General features: G+C 40.9%; 1 protein-coding gene and 1 long non-coding RNA gene across 3 annotated transcripts in view; one reads left to right on the top strand and one right to left on the bottom strand.

Annotated features, from left to right (window-relative positions):
* The window catches only part of MOSPD2 (motile sperm domain containing 2), a 32961-nt gene extending 21258 nt beyond the window's left edge, over nucleotides 1–11703 (top strand). For both annotated transcript variants that reach the window (XM_077343191.1, XM_077343190.1), the window contains exons 10-15: nucleotides 1673–1785; nucleotides 3789–3885; nucleotides 5844–5940; nucleotides 7070–7199; nucleotides 8086–8188; nucleotides 9027–11703. In XM_077343191.1, coding sequence (XP_077199306.1) covers nucleotides 1673–1785; nucleotides 3789–3885; nucleotides 5844–5940; nucleotides 7070–7199; nucleotides 8086–8188; nucleotides 9027–9164 — 678 coding nt within the window. In that variant the 3' untranslated portion in view covers nucleotides 9165–11703. The remainder of the gene's footprint in view (nucleotides 1–1672; nucleotides 1786–3788; nucleotides 3886–5843; nucleotides 5941–7069; nucleotides 7200–8085; nucleotides 8189–9026) is intronic.
* On the bottom strand, nucleotides 7869–20075 carry LOC143840110 (uncharacterized). Its single transcript, XR_013232029.1, has 4 exons — nucleotides 19983–20075; nucleotides 13455–13548; nucleotides 13261–13360; nucleotides 7869–7910 (listed from the first exon to the last, which is right to left on the bottom strand). It is a non-coding gene; the product is annotated as an uncharacterized LOC143840110 (long non-coding RNA).
* Between the last annotated feature and the right edge of the window lie 2972 nt (nucleotides 20076–23047).

Here is a 23047-nt window from a genome sequence, read left to right as displayed (position 1 = left end):
GATCCACCCCAGTCCCATTCCCCCCCTCCCGCCAACCCCCCTAGTGTATGTTGATTGCTGCCCTTGTATATGAGCACATGACACTGCTTTATGCTGAATCAAACCCTTGGTTCATCAAGGTTGGTATTGTCTACTCAGACTGGCAGTGACACTCCAGGGTCTCAAGCAGAAGACCTGGTCCTTCTAACTGGAGATGCTGCAAGTTGAACCTGGGACCTTCTGCATACCAAGCAGATGGTCTGTCGTTGTGACACAGTATTTGAAGATAGTATTTGAAGATAGGGCTAGAAACAAAGAACTGTGCTTAAGTACTTTGTTGCCTTGGGAAGCAAAATTGCTATTCACAGAAGTATGTGTCTGTGTCCCTTCTCTACTTAATAATTTCTATATATGTGCTCCCCTTTCTATTTCACAAACCCCACTCTTTAATGGTGGGCACTTACAAGTTTTACAAAGTAGAGTGTTTCTCCTGAGGAAAACTATAAAACGTTAATGAAGGAGTGACACTGAAGAAATGAATCATGGCTGGAAACATTTTCAGTAATTATTGCCTTTGAATTAAAAGTAAACCAGTAAACCACCATATTGCATGTTACAATGAATAGTGCTAACATTAATATTTTTGCTTAAACGATGGCATTGCTGTTGTCTAATTGTGTGTTGCTAGAGATATAAACCATACTTGAAAAAAAGACCAAGCAGTTCCTAAATTGAATGCAACTCTGAAGAAATAAATGCTGTAATTCTGAGTTCTTGAAAATAACTAAAGCTTTGGAATGTATTGGAAATAGTTTCTGTTTCAAGAATGAACACCATATGTCTTAAGCTTGCTGTGCCTTTGTATTATGCAGTTGGAAGACCTACTTTTCATTTTAGGACTTATTTTGGCTGGCTGCCACCAAGCTGTTCAACTGGTATTTTCAGTTATGTTAGCACTTCAGGAAACTGGATTACATTTTTAGATTTCTCATTTGCCTTGCCTTGAATAATTATAGACCAAAAGTTAAGTTTATTAGTCCTGTGTAAAGTAAACATGATTTCTGAAATGTACTTGGCATTTAAAGTAATCTAGAGTGGCTAGGTAACTGGTGGAGCCTTAATGCAGACTCCAGATTTGTGGAACTCATTGCAGGAAGATCATCGCTGTGTCAGTGCCAGCATCATGAACTCATCCTTATCTGGATTATTTTTAGATTGGACATGAATTTTTAACTGTGTTGTAAACTGACTTGAAATAAAGGCATACCTAAAACATTCAACTTTCTTTACTCATCCACCAAATACCTTCTAAAAATATTTAGTTGCATATCAGATAGGTAGGTAGATCACCTGTTATGTGCACAAGAAATTTGTAGAGTTCAAAATACAATGTTTGGAACTTTGCAGAATTGGGGTAGGAAATAGAACAAAAGAAAGGAAATAAGAAAGGACAAGAGACTTGGCCACCTGAATCTTTAAGGTATCTTTCAGCTGTAAGAAGCTTAAACACTTTAGCTTGGGGATTGCAGGATATTCAGTTTCCACAATATGCCAGTCACATTCTACAAACACAGAGATACTTTATTTTTATTAAATGATGATTTAATGTTTGTGAAAGGAATTACAGAAGCAAAGTTGATACATGTAACTGTTTGCATTTCTTTTTATTGTTCAATTGTTTGTGTTTGGTTAGACAAATCTCACAGACCAAATCCCCAAACCAGAGGAGACTGATAAAGTGGATTCCAAAGCAAAAAATGCAAAGAAGACACTAACAACTTTCAAAGGGCTCTTATTGCACATCAGGTAAATGATGCATAATAGTAACAATATCGGCTTTGTAGGCATTTGTCATACTTTTAATAGCTAGGAACATCTTACATCTGTAGCACTTGAAACTTATCAGGATTGGCAGGACTATGATTGTTATCTGACAGACTGTTAATGTTCTGTGTAATTTTTTACAACATTCTACGTAAACCGCCCAGAGCTGTATGGAAGGGCAGTATAAAAATCCAAATAAATAAATATATAGTTCACATTTTTTTAAAAATGGCTTACTTTTACCTTGCTCTGAGCTATTTATAATAAATACAACTAAGGTCTATTATCACTTCCTGTCTTGGCCTTTTGGAGGCAAAGGGTAGCTCTACCACATGTCAGCTGTTAGGAGCGAAAAGCAGAGAAACTCCCTTTCCCGGCAGGTAGATGAATGGAAGAAGGACTCATTCCTAACATTCTCTTTCTTTACAAGATTGTGGTCGCTGCCAAAGCAGAGCTATATGATATCATCATTTAACTAAAAGCAAATACAGATTAGCAGATAGCTCCAGTTTAATTAGTAGATTGATTAGCATTGTTCAGGAAATGCCTGTAAATTGTCTGCTGTTTTCATGGGTTAAAGTGCCTCTGTGCTTGGTGATCAAGTTCAGTGAGATGTATCTTCCTAAAAAGTGATGTGTAATGAAAATGCTCAATGTTTTTGATAACTACCAGGAGTCTCATTAAAACTATAAATTATTTTTATGCAAAACTAATCTCTGAAGAAGTGTGTTTTCACACAAAAGTTTATACCCAGAATAAAGCTTTGTTGGTCTTATAAAGGTGCTACTGGACTCAGACTTTGTTCTGCTGATAAAATATGTGTATTCTGGTTTTGGGCAAGCTGAAAATGGTTAGCGTTCACTTTCTGATTTAAGCTGCATTCTGAAATCTGAGAGTAGGTTTTATTGTGTATTGTAGATTACAGTTATTCCATGTGTATCATACTAAAACCTAATCCAAGATTTGCACCCCTAGTGTGTATGTGCTATGCTAGGTAAATTGCTCATGTAAAACAAATGAGAGGTTCATTGCAAGAGTCGTAGATGTGGCTAACTTTTTATGAGAAGTAAGGGTTACCCATTGTTCCTTGTGGTGTGTTGTTTATATCATGCAAAGCTCTGATATTTCTGTTGTGGAATAAAAATAAAAGCAGCAGGTTCTTGCCTAGATGAACGTGCCAGGTGGAAAAGGTGTATCCTTAAGGCTTTGCCATTTCAGTATTTGAGGATCCCTGCCAGAAGTATATTAAACCTGGGATCCAATTTTTTAATGTATAACTCCAGTCGTCAGCTGAAAATCTTGAGAGGAAGGGCTTGCGAAAGATCTTGGTGTTTGGTATAGGCAGTGCTAGATTAGATGAACTAATGGTGCATCATAGTACTAAGCATATTCAAAATATACTTACCTAAGGAATCTTATGGAGGTGCTTGCAGAAGCAATTTTCTCTTCCCCCCTGCAAAAAATCCTCTGCTGAATGAAGTTGAGGAAGGGGAGCTCTTATGAATAAATGCACCATGAAATTTGGGGGGGGGGCTACAGTGAAGAGGAAGAAATTGGGCGAAGATTCCTCTCTCTCTATCCTTCCACTACTGTCAGATTCATGTATATTTTTGTAAATAAGGCATATCTTTTCAATATGTTTGAGATTCTAGAATACAAAATGAATGCCTCATAGTTGGTGGGGAGAAAATACAAAATGCAGTAAAGTGAGACTCCCATAGACTGTGTGTGTGTGTGTGTGTGTGTGTAAGTTGCCATCCAGTTGAAGCCAATTTATGGCAACCCCAGCAAGAGGTTTCCAAGGCGAGCAAGAAGGACTGTTATATCTGTCCAAAGATGCTTTTGCAGATTTATCTTTGGATTAATGATCAACTTAAAGCCTGTTATAACTGACACTGCAATAAATACAACCTTTATTTTTGAAAATTCCTGGAGGTTTGCAGGACTATAATGTAAAATACTTTGCTGTGTTTATTTTCCACTAGTCCAGCAGAGGAACTGCATTTTGGGTCCAAAGAAACAGGAGAAAAGAAATGCTTGATTGTTCTAACAAATGTGACTAAAAATACAGTGGCATTTAAGGTAAATAACATTATGTTTATGCTGTAATCAGTGTGGCTGGAATACTTTGTGCTTTTTTATTCAGAATTTGTGCAAGGAAGGGCTATAACTACAAATTTGTTATTGTTTTATAGCTCTGTTTTTTCAACTTAGAGGAGTTTTCTAGTAGATTCTTCAGTTGCAGAATCGTGATCTCATTAACTTAGTGTATTCATCTCCCTCATTTTCTAGTGCTGCCTGTGAAACATTAGGAAAACATTACAATTATTGCTCATGTGAAGGATCATGTGAAAGAGGATCCCTTGCAGTGTACTAGAACTAGACAATGTCATATGATGATGTTTGATAGTGAATTCAGACCAGAGGAAAGGAAATACTTGTGAAGGTGCCCGGCATCACCTGTGGAGTGCACACAGGCCCACACAGTGGCCTTATGCCCAGTATGCCATTCCTTAAGATCCTGTGTTGTTGGGAGCTGGGAGATTACATCTTTGTGGCCTTTGTCTCTCACATGTCATCTACCTGAGGTCCAGGCTTGCTCTGGGGCAAAGACCGTACCAGAAGGAATCAGGAATTCTAGTCTCCCCAGCAAGGTTAATTGCCTTGCCTCCCCATCATTAGCCGTTGCTGAACATTAAGTAGTGTGAACTGAATGGATAGCCCTGATCTTTGTTTTTACTAAGTTTTCCCTACAGGCTAAGAAAGTATTTTAAAAATGTATTCTAACTAGAAATAGAGGTAGACTAATAAGAGAAACTGAAAATGAAATACGGAGCTTAAGAAAGCAAAAGCATAGGTTTCTAGCTAATTCTAAATATACATGTATTCTTTGATTATAACAGCTGCTTTGTAGATGGAACAGGCTTTCCAAAAGCCATAGTTGTAAGCCGACAGAAGCTTCCTTGCTAAATCCTTCTTTTAAGAGTTTCATGGAAAGAGGGTGTCTCTGGCTAATCAAAGTAGGGGACTTATGCAAATGTCTTTTCCTCAAATTATTATTTTGTGGGTTTTTTGAACTGTTGGGGTTGCGAGCAGAGGTGTTAAACAATTAGAAATTTCCCTGCAATTGGGTCATCGAATATAGATGAGTTCTCCATTGTTTTCCTTTAGGTTGACAATATGTGTAAAATTCCAGTAGTTTGTATGATCTTTGACTGGTGTATGTGAAGCAAAGGTTTGGGCATTTCAGCAAAAGAAGTGTTCATTATACATACAATGTAACTTCACTTAGAATTCGTTACTGTGAAATGTGGTTGATCAGCTATTCACCTAACTTCTGAAAAACTCACTATCAATCTGGAAGGCAATTCAAGCTTCTGAGGAGAAATGGGAAACTACTACCCCTTCCTTCTTTGTTTGTCAGTTTTGAGATTCATCTAGCTGTCTGGCTTAGAAACAGGACCAAACTACGCACTTTGGCCGGCATGGGGTCAACCCATGGCTGACACCATTTTATTTACCAGTTTAAAAATAGTCATGGGGGCCTGATGCAGAAAATGGTAATGGAGGGTTGTTTCAGCACTTGAAGAAGGATAGTGAGAGAAGCAAGATTGTGTGATGCTGCGGCATTACCTTCATGGCATTTTTGAACTGGTAAATTTTAGTCTAAACTGGTCATATGTTGTCCATGCTTGTCCTTAATGTGCAGCCCTGGTATATGGTCGAAGGTGTTACAGAGCATTCTGATATCTTCATGTCTTAATGTTTGCCCGCAAAGGAATTAGGCCAGAGTACTTGGACTTAACTGATTGATCCACTAGTTGTAAACTCACTTGGAATGAAGTTCCTTCATTTTTGAGTGTTCTTAGTATCCCGGGAATCACATCTGACATTCCAAAAGGGGTGGAGTAGTAAGCAAGCCTTATTTTAATGTTTCTTGTGTAATGTTGGAAGTTAGACTGCCATGCCAAGCATGTATTAAGAAATTAAAGCATTGAACAGGCAGCCTGAGAGTTTAATGATGGTTCCCCTATGTTTAGGTGAGAACGACTGCTCCTGACAAGTACCGAGTAAAGCCAAGTAACAGCAGCTGTGAACCAGGCACATCATTAGATATAGTAGTTTCTCTGCATGGTGGTAAGTGAGAAAGCAAGTTTTTAAACAACATTTTTTGAGTGAAATAAACAGGGCTATGACATGCTTCCTTCACTATGGCCTCAATCCCATGTACATGTACTAGGCGGGAAGTCTGATTGAAACCTTCGAAATTGTGAAACTCACTGTCATTGAGGGTCTGTCCAGTTGTGATCTGTCCGTATGGTCTTTTGTTCCTTTGTGCAGTGAGTGGAATAGGAAAGGGAATATAGGCACTGACATTCCATAAAGAGCTCCATTTCGCAGTCTATTGAACGCTGCTTACTCCATTATTGTATACTTGCTGATCTTTAACTCCTGTTTTTTTTTAATGGCCAAGTGGCTCACTTCTAGCTTCCAAGCATCAATGATGCTGATGTAAATTCTGTATTATTTAAGTCATGTGCTGTTTGGATGCGCAGCTGGGGCCAATTTCTTGCTTGGCCACGTAACTTAGAAAGATTTCAAATAACCTGCTTACAGATGCAGCTGCAGGAGTCTTAGTTTCAGTTTTTTCTCATCTTGCAAGACTGCCTGGAAATATGCACTTCTTGTGGAACCCCTATACATGTTTTATGGCACAATAATATATTCAACTGTGTTGGGCGGTAGCCTCTTGCGCAAGATCCTAAAATTGCAGGAAATTCAGTCTTAGCCTTCTCCTTGTGATCTATTAACTGGACAAATTATCTATAAGGCTTGTCAGTACTCTTGGTCTCTAAACCCTTGTTAATTTTCCATAAGTTCCATGTACTGTATTTAATTATAAAAGGTAAAAGTAAAGGTATCCCCTGTGCAAGCACCAAGTCATGTCTGACCCTTGGGGAAAACGCCCTCTAGCGTTTTCATGGCAGACTCAATACACGGTGGTTTGCCTTCCCCAGTCATTACCGTTTACCCCCCAGCAAGCTGGGTACTCATTTTACTGACCTCGGAAGGATGGAAGGCTGAGTCAGATGTGAGCCAGCTGCTGGGATTGAACTCCCAGCCTCATGAACAGACAGCTTCAGACAGCATTTCTGCCGCTTACCACTCTGCGCCACAAGAGGCTCTTGTATTTAATTATAGTACTGATTAACTCCAAATATGGAAAAAATTGACATTGACATATTACTGATAATTTTTTGGGCAGGTTGTACAGCTTCCCTGCAAGACCGCTTTTTGATTATGGCAGCAGAAATGGATCAGTGCTCTGGAACAGGAACTCAAGAATTGGCTCAGTTTTGGAAAGAAGTTCCAAGAAACAAGGTGATGGAACACAGGTAAGAATTTCCTGTTGACATTCAAATGACGGCATAGCTTAAAATGTGGTCACACATATGAATGTGTTCCATGTGTGTTTTAGCAGAAGATGATCAAATGTTAATTTCAAGCATATGAGCATTTAGTGGGTACATTCTTTAGCACTTCCGAATGGCACAGTGGAAGTGGAAATGTAACTGGTCATTATTAGTATACATATTACGAGGTTCTGTGCAACTATTAGAGTAAAACACCACCTGGGAATGTTGCTGTTCAGTTTCCAGTCCCCATATAAATGATCCCCACTACCATGAGGCTATAAATGGCATAGGGAATTGGAATTGGAATTGGGAATTGGAAAGGAATAGCACAGAAAGGACAATAGATGCTGCTCACCACATCGTTACTTTGAGATGAAGCATGTCTTGCATATTCTATGGAATATATGCAAGCGAATGTGGTACTCTTTCCCCACTTGGTTATATATCCTATTGGGTAAGCACGATTGATGGTACAACTTCTTTTTCACATCCCAGGTTCTTTCTCCTAACTACATCTGTTAGATACTGTCACCTTCCCTAGCTAGCCCTTACCCAGCTAGCTAGTATTAAGGGTTCCTGGCCTTGTATTGTCCTCATTCTATGCAGATCACTTGTTGTTGTGCTAGTTGATTCTTCGGCAGCTTGTTATACAGCCTGGGCAGGTGTTCCGTGGTCTTCTGTCTTCTCAGTCTGCAAAAGAGGTGGGGGGGTGGGGAGCAGAGTCATTGAATATGTGGAGCAGGTGCTGACCGAGATCATAGCCATGCAATGGAAAAGGCTCAGAACAGAAGAATACCAGTTCAGGCTTTTATAAGTACACTGAGTATCACTGTTGTGTGATTTATTTATTTTTTTAATGTTTCAGGTTGAGATGTCATGTTATAGAAAGCAGCAAGCCTTCAACTTTAACGATAAATGAGAATGCCCTTAATGTTCCTGCAAAAAGCAATGAAGATCTACACCTACAGGTAACTGTTGTGCATATTGATTTATAACTTGCATCTGAAATACCAGCCTGGTATTGGCGGCATTCTATGCAGATCACCTTACTGTTTGTTTATGTTTATTAGATTTTTAGCCCACCACTCTCCGGAGTTCCTCTGGAGACTCATGGCGGGTTACAATATACAAAATCCCATAAAACACAATAAATCCTCCATCCCATAAACAAAACAAATAGAACATGAGCTAAAAGCATAAAACAAGATTGGTGGCATAATCCCCCCCCCCCCACAGCCTTCCACCCATCTCCCGGGATGGGGTATGCTAGATACTACTGCGTAGCCTAAGGAGGTTCCTAGCCCTGACCTCAACCAAAGACCTGACAGAAGAGCTTCGTTTTACAGGCCGTGTGGCTCCCTGGTAGCTCTGTCAGGTGATAGACGCAACAAGCCACTATAGGAAGACATATCAAAGAAATAGCATTGAAGCTGGGGAAGGAAAAGTGGGTCTAAATAACTAAACAAAATACATCTATTCAGCTAAATACTACCTTTGTTTCTGTCTACCAAATACAAATAGATGTAATGTTTCCCCTTAAAATGTATCTTCTTTGTCACAGCCTCTACTGAAGTTTCGCTTCAGTTTATTTTTGTGTTTTTGCAAGTGTCTAAAAATTATTGTGGACTTTGCTGTATACACAATAAGCTGTATTGAGACGGAGACTGGCAAACTGCACCATTGCAATTTGGGGGGGGGAATAGCTTGGCTCTGCGTGGGATAGTAAAATGGCAGTCCCTAGCTGCAGACAGAGTGTGGGCCGAATCATAATACTTTAACCCATGTGCCTTCCCCTTCTTTCCCCAGCTAATGCAAGTATTAAACAGTAACAAAAGACTTCAGGAACGGATTGATCACTGTGTCTGGCTCCAGCAATTGACTATGGGGTTAGTGTTGCTACTTGCTGCCTTTTATTTCTACATTTTATGCATTCAGGGAAGATAAATTGCAATGCCCTGTACAATAAATGCTGCCTAAGTAATTCGGTGTGAGAGGAACTGATAGTGGTTGGAGGAACTGCCCAGCAGGAGATCTGGATGGACTTCCCTGCAAGCTGAAAATCATGAAATTGAGCCATGCTATTCAACAGTAAACAACCCTTGATGGTTCAAGAGGAAGAGAAAATAAAAGCTATTAAAGTAGTCAGTTTCACTGGACACCAATTTAGAGCTAAAGACATTTTATAGCTTAACATTTTTTCCTCTGTCAAGTAAATCTTAGAATATGTATCACGACTTAATAATGTACATAAAATGTTAACATTTCTGCTCTCATGTAAGTGTACCATTGGTAATAACGTAAATGATAGTTTCCTATATTTGTATATAAAGTATATGGGTATACATAATATGCAATTTAGAATGGAAGAATTGTAGAGGGGCAGTCTTGTTCATATTTTCCAGAATTATTACAGCTATCCTATGCCAAACTACTTTCATTGAATGTTAATCTTCTAGTTCCACCCCCAAATGCATAGTTCTACCAGTTAACAGCTTTTTAGACTATTATTACAGCATGAATCAGAGGGTAGGATCGCAACTCTACTGTCTTTGTCAGAAATGGCCCCCTTTGGGCCTCAGTTATTCAACTGTTTTCTTGTTGAAGGGCCGCTAATGTGTCTCTTATCACTCCTGGGCAGCAAGTAGAGTGTCATAAACTGTTGGTTAGTCAAGCTTCACATATTGGGCTGGATCCTGCATATTAGTAATGCTAAAGGTAGAGCTTTCCTCTGGCACAAAGGTACTCCTGCCAGCACAAGAGGCTGATATAAATGTGTATATATTTGGACTTTTGCTACTAATGATGTGATATGAAAAAAGAGCTGCAGGAACATTAAAGACACAGAAAATAGTAGTACACACTACTTTAGTGGTGGTCTAAAAGATACATGAATTTGCCTGAGAAATGCAGAAATTTGAGTAAACGTTACTCCAACCTTAGTCATGTCATATGAATTAAAAAAAAAAAAAAACCTATAAAACTTCTGTTGTGACGTTTGATGATGTTAAGCCATTTTAATTTGGTTGAGATCAGGCTATGTAATAAAAGTCATGCCTGCATTTCTGAGAGCAGTTCAGAGTGCTTGTTTCTCCTGAAGAATAACTGGAGTCTTGGTTTGCCCTTTCTCTACTAATCTCCAGTTCTGCTCCTAGTTACTTCTCTTTAATCCCATTGGCCGTAATCCAGATTCTAGCAAATGCAGGAGCTTCTCATGTGCTTCTGCATGTCTCTCGGTGGGGGAGAAGGGGGGATGTTCTGAGGGCAGTCAGGCCTCTTTAATTGCACTTACCAGTTGTTCCTGTTTGCAAAAGTCCCTGCATAAGCAGACTTTGGCTCCTGCAGTGGAATTGGCAGATTCTAGCCAGACAAAAACAGTTGTAGAAGAGCCTGGGGGGGAAACATTTTCATTCCACATTTTTCTGTGTCTCCACAAGTGCCTCAACTGCATAGGACTACTCACTCCAGGCTGTTGTCTCAGGTTTGCAAAAAATGGTTACTAGTCATTGATGTACAGTTAAGCTGCAGTTCAGCGCAGTAAAACATATTGATATTGTTACTGTTAAGTGTGCTTAACTGCATTGAATTGTGGCCTCAGTGTGAACATTTTTATTACAATCACCATTTAGACCCCAATTGCATGAGATTGAGGCTGAGGGTATTCTAAGAACAAAATGAATATATGGGTGAGAGGAGCTGAACCATCTTCCCCTTCCTGTTGCTTAATTCTTGATTAAGATCCAAGGATATTTTCTCAGCCAACATGGGTCTATATCAAGCTGGTGGGAAAAGGAGTTACAGGGTTTGAAGACGAGGGGGAGAAGCTGAGGAAGGCAGGCGCTGCGCTGGTCATCTGCATGCCATCTCTGTACAATTGGGGAAAGTTTGGATTTAAATCAACAGATCTGCTGTTATTACATCTATTTGCAGGCATTGGAGGCTATATCATATTGTACGTAAACATTCTAGACTTCTATGATGCAGAAAGATCTCAGTGCTGTGCACTGAGGCTTTATGTAGGCATGATGCATCTTTAAATGCTGCTGCTTCTTCTCATAGGCCTGTTCTGAGTTAGACTAAAAGTATAAGCTGTTGCAAGGTTCTCTTCTGTCTAACCTTTGTATATTAAAGAAAAAGCCAGTTCACATTCTAATCAGATCTGAGATCTCAAAAGCCAATTGAATTTTTTTATAGTCTATGTAAACATGTTAAAATTGAATAATGCTTCATTCCAGTCTCAAAGTTGGACCTATTTTTAAAAATGGTTATCACTAAATCTGAAGACTGACTTGCACTTTATTGAACATTTTTGAAAATATATTCCTAGAGTATCTATGCCAATAAATAGACTCAATGTTCTGGTGCTTGAATATTTTCAGTATTTTATAACTGTATTCATATTTTCTATGTGTATTTGAGCAGATAATGTTTTCTATTTTAATATGTTATAACTGCAATTTACAAAATAAAAACTTGTAGTCACAAACTGAATTATGTATTTTTCCCCCCAAAATGGTATCCTCTCCTTGGGGTGACAAGTTAATGGCATCATGTAATTTAGAATGGACAGTTCAGCTTCCCTGATCTTCCTGTTGGTGAGTTATAAGTGGGTTATATGTAGGTAAATTCCACTACAGTGAAACAAATACAAGTAGATCCCATAAAAGTGTCTAAAACGAAACTCATGCATATGTTTTATTGCTATGTTTTGTCTTCATGGGGTGGGAGTGGCCCAGAGTACCAGCACTGAAGTGCTGTTGTGTTGGGCTTGTCACATTGGTTTGTGGCCCCAAAGCAGCCTTTCTCAACTTTTTTACAGTTCAGAAATCCCTGAAACATTCTTCAGGTTTCAAGAAACTCCAGAAGTGATGCAATTGTGCAGAATATGGTGGGGAAGCATAGCTGAGTACATGCCCACCCAGGGCCCCTCCCTTTCCCATCTCCTCTAGGCCCATCATTGGCCATGGGGAGCAGGGGCAGGTTGACATGTCCATATATGGTCATATCTTTAACTGCTCCTGCGGTATTAAATAAAAGGGGTAAGGCCACATGGGGAGGAGTTAGGGCGGGCCCTGTCCAGGATAAAAACTCAGAGGGTCCATCCAGGGCCAAGCAGCCAATGGGGAGGCACGCAAAGCGCCTTCCTATTGGCCCCTCATCAGGACAGACCAAAATTCTATTCACCCAGCCCAGTCTGGCTGCCAGTCTGCTCCTGACCAACGCAGGGAGAGGAGGTCAGCAGGGCTGCCAAGGGGGATGAGAACAGAGGCTTGGACAGGCTGTGCCATCCCTTTTCGACCCAAGGCTGTCCTAACTGTCATGTCCAACTGTAAATTGCCTCAGAACCCTGACAGAGCTGGCAGGAGGCTGGTGAGTGTGTTCCCTCCCCCGCTCCCGTAAGGCCTGCTGCGAAGGAGCCTCTGACAGGCCCTGACTGAGGGAAGGAGGCATTTCCAAGAGCAACGCAGGGGAGCCTGAGGGCCTTCCTTTTGAGGAGGGGGGACTTTCCCCTTCTGCCAAACAGTTGGCTGACAGGGAGGCCACAGAAAAGCCCCTTCTCACTTAAAATACTGCTCTGCCCGGAGGTTAGACACAGCCAAGCCATGTGTCTTTCTTCTTTGCAACTCTGCAGATTTGCAGCCACTGCACAGCGTTATTCTGCAGAGGAAACTGGCTCTTTTGTCTTCTGTTTCATCTGCACAACAACCCTGTGCAGTAGGCCTCAAGTCTTTCAATTCAACAACAACCTGTGTGGGAAGCCTTAAATGTTTCTTCTCCCACAACCCTGTCCAAAGTAGCCCTTTTTTCCTGGGGAGCTGACCTTTATACTCTGCAGGTGAGCTGTAATTACCGGAGCTCTCCAGGCCACACCTGTAGGTTGGCTACCCCTGGGTTGGAAATATTCCTGGAGGTTTGGAGGTGGGACTTCAAAATCGTCCAATGCCTCAGAGTCCAGCCTTCAAAGGAGCCATTTTTGCCTGCAGTTGGTAGGGAGTGGTGCAGGAGTGTCCCTCCTGGCCTATGGGTTATGGCCAGCCCTTACCAGCAACTGTTTGTATTCTGGGGCGCAGACAGGCAGACCAGCATCAATCCTGTGAGTCTGGAAAGTGCAGGAAGATCTAAATAAATATTTCAGCCTGAAACTGTAAATAGAGAACAAGTAAATGTCTGGAGACACATAGTAACTGAAAAGACTTATTGGCCTGGCAAATAAAAAAACAGTATAAAAAACCTTACTAAGGTCAAGACTGCTGTGCACAGAGAGTCTTCCTCTTAGGGTTGCCAGCTTCCCTGTGAGGCTCGCTACCACACCTCCCTCATGTGGAGTCTGCTATGGGGAGAGAAAGGGAAGATGATTGGAAAATGCTTTGAGACACCTGAGGCCTGCTGGGTCACTGCGGCTCATTCCCAGTTCTCTCAGATCTCTCACAACCCCACATGCCTCACAGGTTGACTATTGTGGAGAGACAAATGGAAAAGGTGTTTGTAAACCGCTTTGAGACTCCTTTGGGTAGTAAGCAATAGGGTACAAAAATCCGTTCTTCTAAAGAGCAACCATGAAAGAAGCATGTGGGCACATAACATTTTACCAACAGTGAAAACATGGGAGACAGAAGGAACAGGGTGGACACCTGTGTACTGTGTCTACCCTATGTGTATTAGGGCTGAGGGGCATTTCGGTGAATGTGGCCTAATTCATACAAGAAGGGAAATGACGCAGAACTGGGAGGAATTGGTTGCCATGTAATCTTCCCCTAAGAAGAGTCTCCAGTCTGATTTTCCCTTCACATATCTGAGGACATGGCTCTGGAAAGCTCATCTGTAACCACTATGCCAAAATTCCCAAAACTCCCCGACACTCAATGAACATTCCACACCACAGGTTCTTGATGCCCATATCTCCACACCCTTACCCTCATTTGCCACCATGCCACCACAACCTCCCACACAACACACACATTCAACCCCATGCCCTTACAGACTGGACAACTCCTCCCCTTCCTCTTCCCACTGCCAAGCTCTAGCACCCATTGTATTCTTGAATACAAAGGGCCTTGCCCTTAGTCACCTGATAAATGTTTAACAAATTCTTAAACTATATAAAAATTGACTCCAACCCATTCGGGAAGCCTTTTCAGGGCTGTCAAGAAACCCCAAGGTTTTAGAAAACCCTAGTTGAGAAAGCCTGCCCTACAGGAATTCTCTGGTTTTGTTCACAGTTTGATGCTTTTGGCCTGTGGTTGCTCATACATTTTGTTATTGGTTTCCCTCCTTTAGAAACAATAGAGAGAAATAGGATGGCTGAGGGCACCTTGTTCAGATAACTGGGACTATTCGCTTGAAATTTGGGTCTTTAATGTTGACAGGCAACATATTAGGTCTCCTACAATTTTGGTGCCATGTGGTTGAAAAAACACAGCCACTCTCTCCTAAAGTCCATCATACAGAATAATATGACAATAATTTCAGAAATCCCCCCCCCAAAAAAACCAAACTGGAAATGGCATTGGAGGACCACGATATCTCCAAGTTACTAGTATTTAGGCTCTCCTAAAACCCATTGCCCAAAAATTCAGCTTTTAGATCTGTCAACTTTATGAGCATTAGTCATCAGGTAATTCAGCAGGGTTAAAAGCCCAAACTATATATTGTCTGTCATAGCAGTTCTCATGCCATGGTTTTAGGATGATGTGATGCAATAGTAAGCTATGGTTATTACTTCATTAGATGTAGATCCTGCCTTTCAGTCATGGAAATGATAACCATGGTGATGTTCTGAATGCTGGGCTAGGATCTGGGAGGATACTGGTTCAAATTCCCACTTTGCCATGGAAGCCCATTGGATGACCTTGGGCTAATCACCTCCTCAGCCTAACCTACCTCACAGCGTTGTTGTGAGAATAAAATAGGCCAAGATTATTTTAAGTTGCTTTAGGTCCCCATTATGGAGAAAAGATGGGATATAAAGTAAATGTATGGCATGCATTGGTTTGCAGCTGGTCTCCTATTCAAACCTACTTAATTCCAGTAATGCTTCATCATGGGCCTTTAGGATGGACCTTCCTCTAAATATATTCACATACATTACCAGAAGTGATCTCTGTTCAGCCGAAGTATTAAGTTTATTAAAACCCATAAGGCCAAACATTCATCTATGGACAGTGGGTGCTTTTGAGGGAGGAGGGAGTTTCCTGTATATAGAGACGTTAAATAGAAATATATCCAATACTTTCTTACTAAGCCTAAACTTATTTCACTACTTAGTAGCATACAGTGTATTGTTCATTTCTTAGCATATAAAACTACTGTAGGATATACTTATGAAACCTAAAAAGTACAAATGCTTTGGCTTTCTGCAATAAAAATTAAATATGCCCCCATACTAAGGACTGTTGTGTCTTATGCAACCTTTACACATTTACCTTAGTTTTTACTACTTTGAGAGGTAGCAAAATATAAATGCTGAAAATAGAATTCAAAAATTTTGTAGAATTTTTGTAGAAAAAGAAAATGTATTGGGGTAAATAGTATGAGTTAGAATAAGGCTTGTTGAATCTGGTAACAATGAACTGGTGCAATAGTTTTTGCCTACATTGTAAAATATTAGACATAACCAATTGTGTCCACAATTAAACCTGCAGCAGTGGCAGCTGTTGCCTTCAGAAAAAAAATGGGGCTACACACCTAGCCCCACCCACTGCAGCATCTAAAGAATGTTGAGTAGTATCACTGATCCCACAATTATCTAAACCATGTGAAGCTGGTCAAGTTATTAAAGTCAATGGAGAATGTGGCATGTGACTAATTTCACAGGGTCCATTCTGTGAGAGTTCTGATGCAAGGAGCTCACAATCCCTTTCTACAGCAGTGAACTTTCTGCGACCATGCTGCAATGAAAAGTAACTGTGTGTGTGTGTGCTGAGTGATGATAGTGGTCACAATGTAATCTGAGCATGGTCCTGAGCTACAGGGAACTGCCTCCATGACATCCCTGTGTCTGCAAGCTATTCACATTTCAATGGGACTTCCTACAAGCAATGCCAGTGAAGAACTGCAGTGTTAAGACCACTGAATTTATAAACCCTAATCTGTTTCAAAACTTATCTAGGCTAACAGTCACCAATCAAAATAGAATTTGAATAACTGCCCCTGCAGAAATGCATTATTTTAGTCAACTATTAAAATAACAGGAAACATAATCCTTGCTGAGTCTCCAGTGTCTACTGGTTTTTCTTAAAATTTCAGTGTACGCCCTTTCCCCCTAATAGTGTTTCTGCTTTTAAAAAGCTCTAGACCTGAAATTGAGCCCTAGGATCTACTCATTAATTTTCAAGCATGTTTCATCTCCTCTTTTTATAGCTAAGGGGACCAATATAGACTGTGTGTTGCCATTTCTTAATCCTGTCTTCCTAAATTTTAGAATTAGACTTTTTTATCATGTACAGAAATCTGATTTCCATTCAATTAAGGGAATATTCCTTTATCTGCTAGAATTAGCAAATCTCCAGTGTTCTAATGGAAAGGCTATCCCAGTGTCATATTATAGCAGCAGTATAGCAAATGTTTTATTACAAAGCACAGTGGGACTACCCTGATCTGGATAGCCCAGTCTCTGAGTTCAGAACCTAAGCAGGATCAGCCCTGGCTAGTATCTGGAAGGGAGACCAGCAGGGAGCTACAGGGCTGCTATAGAGAGGCAGGCAATGCCAAACCTTCTTGGAATATCTCTTGCCTTTGAAAAGCCTAGAGAATCACCTTAAATCAGTTGTGACTTGATAGCTATCTGTTCATCCATGTAGTCCTTGGACTTGGCTCCCTTTGTTTTTTATACTCTGTAGCCTCCAGTGAGTATATACATTTGGGAAAGAGCAGGGCTGCAGGCATCAATCATCTGCCAGTGGGGGTTTTGATTTATTGTTGCCACACGATTCAGAGCTGCTTGAAAGAGGCTTATAACTGCTGCATAGGCCTTTCCTGAGACACGTGAGATTGTGAACCAGCTATGCTTGTTGATTGTAATGTGTTCTGGTGAGCAGAGAGTCATTCTGTTAAGTCAGAGGAGCTAGTACATGTTGTAAATCGGATATCCACCCATTGTGAGCATGATTTTAAATAGTCCAAATTCATACCACTATTCCACTACTGGTATGGTCGGGTAGATAAATAATTAAGGAGTTTTTTTTAGGTGAACTGTACAAAAAACCTTTGCCTTGCTATTGCTACCCCCCACCTCACCTCCCAAGCCCAGCAAATTTGCATTTCCAGAGTATAGAAGTTTGCAAACCATCACAGAGCTGCTTTGATTATTATATCACCTCTTAGAGTAGACCCTCTCATACCTATAGAGCCAATATACCCTGAGGTATAGCCCAATTGCCTCTTCATGAGGTGGTCACACTGACAGCAGGCGTTCTTAGAGCTGCAGAGACATCAGTTGCAGTGGGGGAAATCTGTCTTCCTTGGGCACTTAGTTAAAAATATATATATATTGTCTACACATGTGTCATCTTCAACCCAGGGCCATAAATCCTGTGTACACTTACTATTTAGATCTGAATTTATTCCTGCAGAGACCTGTAAAGTAGTAGGATGTATAGTTTCTAGCTGTAAGTTTGTTTTTTGCTTTCAAAGGTATTACAGAAAATACCTTATGATAGTATTTTATTCCTCATTGAAATATTACAGGGCTTTAGCATAAGCCCAAAGAAGCAACCAGCGTTGTGTTTACTTTAGTCATTTTATTTGATTTGCCCTGTTTTATGACAGCCAGTGTAATGCAGCGCTTAAGGTGTCTGACTGAAGACTGACATCCCTGTTGGCCATGAAGCTCACTGGTGACCTTGGACCAGTCATTCTCTCTCAGGCTAAGCTCCCTCACTAAGTCCCTCCAAGGATGAAATGGAGGAGGGGAGGACAACATGCACTACCCTGAACTTGGAGGAAGGGCAGAATGAAAACGGAATACATTCATTTTATGGATTTTCTCTTCATTTTATTTTTGCCTGATCTTTTAAGCTCAATTTATGTTTCTTTTATGATTATTTGGTTGTTTTAAATCCAATATTGTTTTCTGTCTTCAGTCTATTATAATCAGGCTCAAGCAGTTTTCTGAAGCAGCAGCTAAGAAATTATTTGAGTGAACAAATGGACGTCCATATCCAGGAGTGAGGTAGTGTTCCTTTTGAGGTGGATAAATCCTAGTTTGGATGGCTTTCTAAGACAGAAATAGCTTCTTCAGTTTCCTCCAAGGTTCTCAAGGTAGCCAACACAGTTCTCCTACATTTTGTCCTCATAAGTAGGGATAGTCAACCTGTGGTCCTCCAGATGTCCATGGACTACAATTCCCACGAGCCCCTGCCAGCATCTGGAGGTCCATAGGTTGACTACCTCTGCTCATAATCACCCTATGAAGCAGGCTAGGCTGAGAGAAAGATTAGTTCAAAGTCGGCAAGCTACCCTCATGACGACTTGAATTCAGGTCTCCCCAGTCCTAATACAATGCTCTAACCATTACACCATGCTGGTTGCCATCAGATGAGATGCCTTTTCTATTAAATAACAAAGGACTATTTGAATCACTTAGTCTGGACAAGATGCTCATTACTGCTTGATATTTGGCTGCTGGGAATTATCTGGGGCTGCATTGGGAATCGTCTTACTATACCTGATGATGGTGGCAGTCCTTAAGGAATTGCTAGAGGCTCCAGGTTCAGGGCTAACAATTCTGATTTGAAAAAGCTGATATAGAGTTGGACAGGGTCATAGCTAGTCTTTTACTTTTACATCCATTTGCCAAGAACTGATATATTGAGTAAAAGGCAATGGAATGGCACGTCCATACAGAACAAAAACAACTAATCTTGATGATTGCTAGATGCAATTATTCAACAACTGCAAGCAAGTGCTATGCTGAATTTAGCAGCTTGAAGATTTTAGTCTTTTCAAAGTTTTTCTAGTCTTCAAGTCTGCAAAGGCTTGAAAAGGTCTGGCAATTATTTAGTGGAGCCACAGGGTTTGAATAGGAATTCTGCAGTGGAGCTTCAGTGTCCTATGGACCACCTCCATTAAACTTATTGGACACCTTTGGATGTATGCCTTTGCCAGGCCTAGACTGATAATGCCATCAGGGATGAACACGAAGATTCACCTCTTCTACTGTGGGAATTGTAAAATCTGCTACATAAAGGGAGGTGGAAAATAATGAACATGGGGAGACCTAAAATCAATGATTTTTTCCTGGTGGAAATAAAAAGAGCTTATTTAAGCAAGATGAATATTTTATATGCTGATTTTATTTAGACATTTTAACCACTTTTCTCCACAAATGGTTTACAATGTCGTGTTGTTCCTTCCCCCTTTTAATCCTCCCAACAACAATTCTTCCGTGGCAGACTGGGAACTTGAACCTCGGTCCCCCGGATCCTTGCCTGATACCCCAAGCATTACACCACGCTGACTCACATAAGAAACATTCAATTTAGAAATAACTTCTTTGTTCCCTCCCTAACACCAACTCCCCAGTTCCGAAATTTACTTCCATGCATTGACAGCTTGAAGCCAGCCGAACACCTGTTCTACAAGCCCTGGGGGGAAAATAAGAAATTGCTAGCATCATTTCAACAAATATAGATGGCAGGATCTCAGAGAGAAAACACAAACAGAATGCCAAGACTTCCATTCATTCTTGCTGGCACACCACAGCTGACAAATTGTTCACAGAGAAGCAAATCTACCATAAATGGAATCCGTTTTGTAAAAACTTACCTGAACAAGCGTAGTGACAAGACTCCCACTGAGAAGCAAGGAAAGAAAGGCGTGGAAGCAGGAAGAACACTGCTTTGTCTATCCCCATAGAAATGCAAAGGTTACTCTGATTCATTGCATGATTGTTTGAGGATGACGTGGTTGCTAGGAGGGATAAGGAAGTTGAAAGGGGGGGGCAGAAAACAATCTTGAGCAGTGTCATCTCTTGCTCTCACATGTTTCATATTCGAGGTCCTGTGACAGATACTTCCTCAAATTATAATGAACATTAAGAGAGGAAAAACAAGATCATCAACCTAGTCTGAGAAGCTGCTGCCAAAAAGCATGTTTTGAGAATACAGATGGAAAAGTTAAATAAGGATGTTGCTGTTTTACCTGGTAGAAACTTGAGTGGAGGCATGGAAGGCAATATCCTGGCATGGAAGGCAATATCCAAGGACTTGTTCAGGCATCATAAAACCTCCACTGGTAGGAAGATGCAACAAAAGCATTCAGAAAAGCAAGGAGTTAGCAGCCAAAACAATCCCAAGTTCCTGGCAAGGAGGAAAGTCTTCCCAGTACAGCCAGTATGGTGTAATGGTTAAGAGCAGTGGCCTCTAATCTAGAGAACTAGGTGACTGTACTCCTCCGCATGCAGCCATCTGGCTGACTTTGGGCTAGTTACAGTTCTCTCACCTCCACCTACCTCGCCTACCTTGTGGGGAGTAAGGGAAGGTGATCATAAATTGCTTGGAGACTCCTTTGAGTAGTGAAAAGCGGAGTATAAGAACCAACTTTTCTTCTTTTTCTTCTAGTGCTACTATTGTCCTGCATAGCCTTCCTACTTGGACTAGCTGGATGTTGTGTGGTTTCCTTTTAAGAAGACTCCTGCTGGAACAAGCCTACGTTCATAACCCCTGAGACAGCCCGTGCCACAGCCCTGAATGCCTCCTCAGGAACAAGATTTTGAGAATACCTTTTGAACTTGCATAGGAAGGAGGAGGCAGAAAAAGTACATAGAAACAGGAGTCTGTTCCCAGGCCAAGGCTATATGTGCCAACCCTAAAAAATACATCAAGAAAAAACCAACAAACAAAACCACAGTATTTGCTTCAGCTCCATCTTGAATATAGCAAGGGAGGTTGTTTGGTTTTGGTCACTTCTTGTACTTGTTGTACCGCCCATCTCCCAACATTGTAAAATGGAGGAAAGGGAAGGTGAATGTAAGCCATTTTTCAGGTAGAAAAAAGTGGCATATAAGAACCAACTCTTCTTCTCTTCATATCCCCCAAAGAGCATTATGCTCTGCCAGTACCAACCAACTGGTGGTCCCTGGTCCCAAGGAGGTACATCTGGCCTCAACCAGGACCAGGACATTTTCCATCCTGGACAACCTGATGGAATGAGCTCCCAGAACATGTCCAGAGCCTGTTGGAGCTGGCACAATTCCACAGGGCCTGCAAGACGGAGCTCTTACGCCAGGCTTTTGGTTGGGGCAGATGACATATGAAACATGTAACTTGAATGGGCCCCACCTTTCCCAGATACTATTATTCACCATTCAGCCTTAGGAGATCCAGATCACCGCCTGATTTGACCTAGATCTATGAACATCCTGGACATTCACACTGCTAACAGCTTATTCAAAGTCATTTTACTGCTATTTTAGATTGTTTAAATTCTATTTTAATGTATTAAAAATGTATTTGTATATGCAGTATGTTGTACACCACCCAGAGCTGGTCTACAGGATAGAAATTTGCCATATTTTTATTTATTACAGTGCTACATGAATACACAGGCCCTGGATCCCAGTCCCCAGATGGCACCTGGTGATATTCCAGTTTTACAGTTAATCTCCAGGAGACAGAGATCGGTTCCCCTGGACAAAATGGCTGCTTTTCAACTTGGACTACACAGCATTATGCTCCACTGAGGTCCCTCTCTGCCCTAAATCCCACCCCTGGCTAGCTTCACCCCTAAGGTCTCCAGGTATTTCCCAACCCAGACCTAGCAACTCTAACTTCACACATATCTCTTAGGAAATACACACCTGATTTCCCCTTTCAACTAGGCATGGATTACCTCTCTTCCTTAGAAGGATTCACCTTACTCTTTGTCCTAATATGTGTGCAATCACCTGACTATCCAAATCCTCTCTGCCAAATTACTACCCTAGTAAACCAGACACTGTGTGGATTAGCTCTCAATTGAAACTGTTGTCTCACTAGGGTTTCTCCTCAGAGGAGTGCATCAGCTCAAAATCAGACTTCTCTCAGACTAGTCTCAGACTGAACTCTCAGTCAGACTGATTTCCCTCCAGCCCACAACCAGTATCAATTGCCACTCAGCAGTGGCTGGCCAGTCACAGGGCTCAGAGAAGCCTTGCTATGTCTGCCTAGTGAGGATTTTAACACCTCACTAAGCATTGTTGTTCTTACTGTGCTCAGAGTCTCATTTTTCAAGTGCTATCTGTTACATATACATTTGAAACCCAGTGTTAGCAGCAACATCAGAGAAAGGCCTTGGCTTCTGTGCCCAGTTTGTTGGCCCTCCAGACAACTGGTTGGCAGTGTATGAAACAAGATGCTGGACTACGTGGATCGCTCATAAGGGCATCTCATACATTATATTTTAAACAGACCATTCCTAAATAGTTTTTACATGCAAGTTTAAACAGTAGTACCAAAGTTAAAGTATCTTAGTCATAACTAAGGCAGTATTTAATTGTTTTACGATTTATGATGAGGAAAACAAGTCCAAACTGTTTCACAGTGCCTGGTGATCTAGGGGAAAGCTTTAGCAGTGATTGAAATTACCTTGCTGCTGGGATTCTGATTTCTTTTTCCCTTAGTCAGTTTCACACCATAACCTGGTCTTATTTTTTTTTTCTGCCTTAAAACAATCAGCCCAGCCAATTTCTATCAAATGGGATTAAGTCTTCAATTCCTTTTTTTGCTTTTGCAGACATCCCATGAACTTTTCTTGTAAATATTTAAGAATGGTATGTCTCTGCCAATGGAGCATAGAAAAAAAGTGGACATGATTTTCTAAACAGCCTTAGCCTTTCCCCCTGTTATTTCATC

Source organism: Paroedura picta, chromosome 6 (assembly GCF_049243985.1).
Source record: "Paroedura picta isolate Pp20150507F chromosome 6, Ppicta_v3.0, whole genome shotgun sequence".
In the NCBI taxonomy this organism is placed as follows: domain Eukaryota; kingdom Metazoa; phylum Chordata; class Lepidosauria; order Squamata; family Gekkonidae; genus Paroedura; species Paroedura picta.
The sequence above is the reverse complement of the archived record's forward strand: the minus strand, read 5'-3'. Positions and strand labels throughout refer to the sequence as shown.